This window comes from Barbatula barbatula (assembly GCF_947034865.1).
Source record: "Barbatula barbatula genome assembly, chromosome: 13".
In the NCBI taxonomy this organism is placed as follows: domain Eukaryota; kingdom Metazoa; phylum Chordata; class Actinopteri; order Cypriniformes; family Nemacheilidae; genus Barbatula; species Barbatula barbatula.
Window position 1 is genome coordinate 1,321,894 of NC_136776.1, and position 6,377 is coordinate 1,328,270.

Below are 6,377 nucleotides of genomic sequence, written 5' to 3' on the forward strand. Positions count from 1 at the left end.
TAAGGTGTTGTACCTGAAGTGAATTGACTCGTTTTAAAGTTACAATGTTCGGTTCCCTTGATCAGAAGTAAAGGAACTAATACACAATATACAGGTGCTGGTCATATAATAAGAATATCATCAAAAAGTTTATTTATTTCACTAATTCCATTCAAACAGTGAAACTTGTATATTATAGATATATTTCAAATGTTTATTTCTTTTAATGGCGTCAAATGCAGCAATAAGATCTAGCAGCACTAATAAGGAGATACAACCTCGGTCAGACGCCATAAGCAGATCATTTGTAACTCTAATCAGAGCAGTCTCTGTACTGTGATGTGCTCTAAATACAGACTGGAAATCTTCATTAATCGCATTCCTTTGGAGGAAGGAGCATATTTGAATTGAGAGTACTTTTCCTGAACTTTAGATAAGAAAGGTAGATTGGAAATAGGTCTGTAGTTAACTAGTTCTTGATGAACATTTAAGCAATGTTCTGCGCGTTCAAAAATTGGAGAAAGGCCAGTTCAGAAAACGTTGAAATTTATTGATCAGAAGTCTCAAACAAACAGCTGTTTCGGTGGATTCTCAGACGTAAAGTCTTAACAAAGAACCGACCCCCAGAAACAGCTTTACAGCTATTTATATGTATGGTTCGACGAGTCTCTTCTCCATGGTGGGGTCCAATCAGATCGTCTCCCCTTTGTCTGCTCTCCAGCCAATCAGCTCACTGCCTTGTTTTTCAAACCACCATCCATCTGTAACAAATTATATAGGAGGCCCCAACTGTGCGTAACCTGATCTTAACACACATACATAGTATTTCCTGTGGAAGAATATACTCAATATCAGCCCTTGGTTCTTGGTTAACACAACTCACACATTTGGTTATATTTTCAACATATTATGCACAATTAGTAATCTTTAATGAATCCTAAAGCATATTAATGTAAAGGCACGTTTAATACCACAATAAGATAAAATCCTTCAGTGTGCACAAATACCACAATAAGACACTTGTTCCCCCACACACTTAAGCAGAACATGCACCCCCCACTTACTGACCACATTCCAATCTCTGGCAACTGTAGACCTCTCAGCTTCAAGCTTTTGTTCACAATCATGTCATGTAGGAAAATACATCTGATTTAAACAAAATCAATCATCCATTTTATATCGATCTATATATTGATCTTAATTCCCACATTCTCCAGGGTCCAGATGTTTTTTTTTGACAAGGGGCCTTTTAACAGCCACCTCATATCCAAGGCCGCACAACACCTCTGATCTTCTCCCCTTGGGCATGCATGCTCACAGCCACGCTGCTGGAAGAAAGGGGAGATGGAGCTCTTTCAGCCTGTGATTCAGGTTCAGATCTAAAAAACAATAGAAATATATATATAATATAAATTAGAATAAGGATAACAAAATGCAGTTTTTACAGTGGTGTTGAGATGATGCAGCCATGCTTACCCAGATTGACCACCAGCCTGCTGGCTCAGCAGTTTGCGAGCAGATACTACATTGAGATTTGGCGGCAGTTTCAAACACCTTCCTCGCCGTCTGACTGGTGACCGGCTTCACTCCATATCTAAATAGAAATATGTAAACAACATATTACAAGAACGGAGACTAAGAAAAGTACATATCAGAGTGATGTCGTTGGAGGCGTTGTAGATCGACCTCCCAGAGCTGGAAATAAAGCAGCGTTCTAGTCCTTCCGCCTCCTCCCATAATCTCTTCTGTGTTTTGTCGCTGAGGAGTTCTGACCTGATCTCCTCATAGTAAGCACCAAACCACTGTTGGCAGAGGACAAACATGAATGAAGTTCAAGTTCAGTTTTTTTCTGGTAGATAAAAACAATGTACATGCATCTGATAAACTTACGCTCTCCTCCTTGGCGACAGAACAAATGTTGCCAGTTGTTCAGCCGATGTTTTGTGCTCCTTTACCCCAATAACAGCCCCGTCCATATTGGGGTTAGCCACTCTGCTCTTCCACTCATCCACCTACACCAAACAAGAATACAAAACAGGTTAAATAAAAAGAGGAGAAAAGTGACAGGAACACAATGCAGACACAGCAATAATACGCACCGTCATGTGCTCAACAACCGCTGGATATTTTTAAGTATGAGGACTGCCTCCAAGTAGTAGAGAACCAGGATGCACTCTGACTTAGAGTTTCCTCAAACGCTCTCTCCTTGAACACAGCTCTGGGAACAGAAGTCCCTTGGTGTAAGCTGCTCTGGCTGCGTCAGCAAATCGTGCCTTTTAAAAAAGATAAAAGGGAATTAAATAACTTGCTAGTGCATATCTGTTATGTGATCGGATCAAATTGGATCAAACGATTAAACTTACCGCTTCTTGATGATTGCCTTGCTGACAAGCTTTGCGCAGCTTTTCTGCAGAGACCTGATGTAGTCCATGAAGTGTTTGCAGTCTTTGTGCAGCTGTTCGTCACTGTGCATGAGGTCCGAGTTGACCGTGTGGTACCGGAGAAATCTGTAACAAGAATGACAAGCGTTTAAGTCATGACATTCTTTTAAGACCATCGAAGTGTCAAAATCATACAAAGTACCAAAAGCATCAAATCATACTAACCTTTTCAGGCTCTTCAGGTAGTTGAGCTGAGACTGCTTTGTCAACTGTGCCTCAGTGAGCTCACGCAGATACAGTTTTGATTTCTCTCTGTTCCTGACAAACAACAGGGGGGGCTGTTTGGGGTCCATGAAGTGGAGAAATCTAGCCACATTTTCTACCTGAAAAAAAAAAAAGAAAATAAATTTACATTTTACATACAATTTATATTTTACATACAAATTATATTCTCACCTCCTGCTTGAAATTTTTGTTCTGGAGGTCTTTCTCCAGGTATGTGGCGAAGTCTTTCAGCAGTGGATGGTCCAGGGAGTGTTTCTGATACAGTCCCATCTCTGCCATCAGTTTCCTTGCCGTACTCTTCCACTGCATGTTGGACTCACTGAAACAATCATTTCCCACATGGGGGGCAAAAATAACCAAACACTAGGTAATATAACATTAAGCAGACCAGAACATGACAAGACCAAAGAACTTTACATACGGTGCAGGAAACATGAACAGCATACAAGTATACGAACCAGCACAAGACAATAGACATGAGGGCATCTTATAGGAAAACTAACAAAGGAGATAACAATGGGCAGGTGTGGGTAATGAGACACAGGAGGAAAGCAATACTAGGAACGAGAGGGGCAGGGCCAATGACGAGACTGGAGAGAACACATATTATGTCCTGATTGACCATAATATGTTTCTCTCCACATAAAACACGTGGGTCTGTCATGATTCTGCCCCTAGACCAGAAAACCAAGACAAGATTAGGCAGAATCATGACAGATTCCCATATGATGTTAATAAACTTGGTTTATTGAATTTCTTGTTTTTACGAGTGTGGTTTTCCTTGCCTGTTTCGGCCGAACCCTAGAGGTCGTAACACACGTACAGATAAAAAGGCATCAGATCTCAACAAAACAGTGTCGGGGCTAAGGTCTCAAACAAAAAGGTATCAGTTCTCCGTCCAAAGAGGCCTCAAACTAAAAGGCATCAGATGGCTCTAGAAATGACCACGCCCCAGCGTGACGTCAATGCCGCAAACCACTTCGAGAAGCACTTTTACGTCAGACAGACAGGTACACACGAAAGGTAGGATGTCCGCGAGGTAAATTAATTGAAAGACAGTTTTAGCGAGTTTAATTCCTCTATTTTTAAAATTTCCTTCTAATTTTTTTCTTTTATCTCTATAAAATTAGAAGACATTTATGGGTAAGGAGACACAATTTAAAGTGATATTAATTCATCATACAAATGTTTGTTTTGTTGCTCAGTTGCCAGTTCTTTTATTTCAGGGTGCTCTTAATATTTGTTTCTGTGCTGTTGGAAATATTAACCAATCTCTCTATTAAGATGCAGCACAAGTATTAACAAGGCAAAACATTTAATAAAACCCCAAGTGAAAAAATGTAAGATTCACCTTTGTCAGAAAGAAAAGTCCCTATTAAAGGTGAGTTTTTGCATTGCTTATGGTTTTGTTATAACTGTTTAACGTGATTAGCATAAGCTTTAAGGATTGTTACCAGCCTTATTTCTATTGTATTGCAAGATAAAAATGAGTCCCATGGAGTGGATACCACGAACATCCAAAAAAGCCAGCAGATATGAAAAAGTAATTCTTGAAGAAGGATCATAGTGGCAGGCACAGAAGATTATGATGAACTGCTCAGGACGCATTTTGGACAGAAAAGGAAAGAGGGAAGTACATTTACTCTTTGCCATTCATTGTTAACGCAATGCAAATCCAAGATGGTAGCAAGCATGTGATTATTAGTGTTCGGTGTTGTTTATTTGTGTCTTTAAGTAAAGAATTTTTATAGTGCTTTGCAAACACTTTTTTATGATTTGTATATTGATTTCTCCTTTCTTGATTATTTAACTGGGATACTGCTTTGATTTTCTGAACATATCTCTGCAACCCTTTGGGTTCTGGGTCTCAAAGACCTCTTGCGGCTCTACCTGTCTGGCCTTTCCTTTGGACCAAACTCACTGCATTGCTTTTTTTCATTTTGCACGAAATTGTCTGCATGCTGCAGTGCACTCACACACAGAGATGTCTTTTCAGGGAACCCCATCTGGACATACAGCATGAGATTCTCGTCTCAATGTAAGATGGTCATTAAAAGCTTTACTAAATATTACTCTGAAATATGTTTTGGAATAAAGGCAGTAATTGGATACAGTACACTGCATTAATAAAATGAGTGATGTGTCCCTGTATTAATAAAATCATGTATATAGGGTAAACATTACATAATACTTAAATGGAAAGAAGAGCTGTTTTGTGTCTGTATATACTGTATGTGTGACTGTTAAAGTGATAGTTTACCCAAAAATGAAAGTTGACTTACCCTCTTGTCATTTCAAACCTGTATGACTTTCTTCAACGTAACATAAGAAGATATTTTGAAGAAAGTTGGTTGACCGAACAGCGGTGGCACTCGTTCACTTACGTATACCAATACCAAAGACCGATACCTCACGTGACGTAATTGACAGAACGTTCCAGTGCACACAGAGACACCTGCCTTAGCAGACACAATGTCATAGTGTTCACACCTAAATCACGCTATTCGTGTGTAGTTGGACGTTGAACGTTAAGTTTACTTTTTTGCAAAAAGTGCATGTATCAGTGTTCTCAGTGTGAATATACTCTTTATAAACAGAACGGAATATAAGACGCATCAATTCGCACAGGATGAGTGCAAATATTGAAAAGAATATTCTCTTTTTAGGCACAAACTGTTCCAAATACACAATGCAGTCACACGTTTAAAATAAAATGGATTTAAAAGAAACCTTTTTCTGCAACATCGAACCATCGATTATACTTATAATCTAATTTGAAAACAGTGTAGATATTTTAACAAGTGGATTTAGTTAAACGAATAGCAGTCTATTTTAAAACAGCAGTGTAGATTTGTGTGACTGGACTTGAACAGATTTGAAGCATCACACTTATTTCAAGACAGCGGTCTAGATCTGAGGGACTGGACTCTGTTTGACAGCTTCGAAGCATCCTGCATCAAGAGAAGTGTCTGAAATACCTCGAAAGTATTCTTTAGATGGCTGGGATAATGCAGATTCGGTGCATATGTCAAACAATGGAGGACACAGAAAGCCCTGGGAACACCTTCAAGGACTGTAAGAACTTTCACACCCTCGATAACAATTCCAGTGTCCTTTGGATTGTCACTTGAAGCTCCTGTCCTGGTCACAATTACTGCCATCAGAAGCTGTTCAATTCCTGTCTGTTCTTCATTGTCCTGCAACCATAAACAGCAGTGAGACCCAAAAATTCAGAAATACTGATCAAAGGAGAAAATCTGAAACTCTGTATCTTACAACACTGATCAAACAAATTCCCCAAGGAATTATATCATGCAGTGGATGACAACCTCTCTTGTCATATCAACAGAGGCTGAGCAATGTCCATTGTAACAAGTTCTTGTTTGTAGGCCGAGGTTGGCGAGACTGACACGGGAGTTTTATTCAAAGTCAAAGTTTTTCATGCAACAAAATAAACGGGTGGCGGTTTTCCCCGGCCACCGTAGCTTCTCTCAAGCAGATCTGTTGCGCTGCTCGGCTTCCTTTCCCTCCGAACTCCCGTATGCAGTTCAAGTCTCTCTTGCCTTCTGTCGGCTGGCCTCCACCTTTTATCCTGTCTCCCCGCCCTTACTGGAATTAGGTACATGTGTTGATTGTTTGCACGTGCTCAGTTCTCACCGCTCATCTTTTGATAAAATCTGATGGCCCAATGAGGCATCTATAGCCTGCAAATTAATTTAAACTTTCAGTGTC

At 39.7% G+C, this 6,377-nt stretch overlaps 1 protein-coding gene across 1 annotated transcript; it reads right to left on the reverse strand.

Moving 5' to 3' along the window:
* Positions 1–510: 510 nt before the first annotated feature.
* LOC306902320 (uncharacterized protein) lies at positions 511–3,101 on the reverse strand. Its single transcript, XM_079470790.1, has 9 exons — positions 3,067–3,101; positions 2,817–2,964; positions 2,586–2,743; positions 2,343–2,486; positions 2,079–2,252; positions 1,870–1,991; positions 1,666–1,781; positions 1,456–1,573; positions 511–1,358 (listed from the first exon to the last, which is right to left on the reverse strand). The coding sequence occupies exons 1-5, from the start codon at positions 3,087–3,089 to the stop codon at positions 2,171–2,173; spliced, it is 555 nt and encodes a 184-aa protein (XP_079326916.1). The 5' UTR covers positions 3,090–3,101; the 3' UTR covers positions 511–1,358; positions 1,456–1,573; positions 1,666–1,781; positions 1,870–1,991; positions 2,079–2,170.
* Between the last annotated feature and the right edge of the window lie 3,276 nt (positions 3,102–6,377).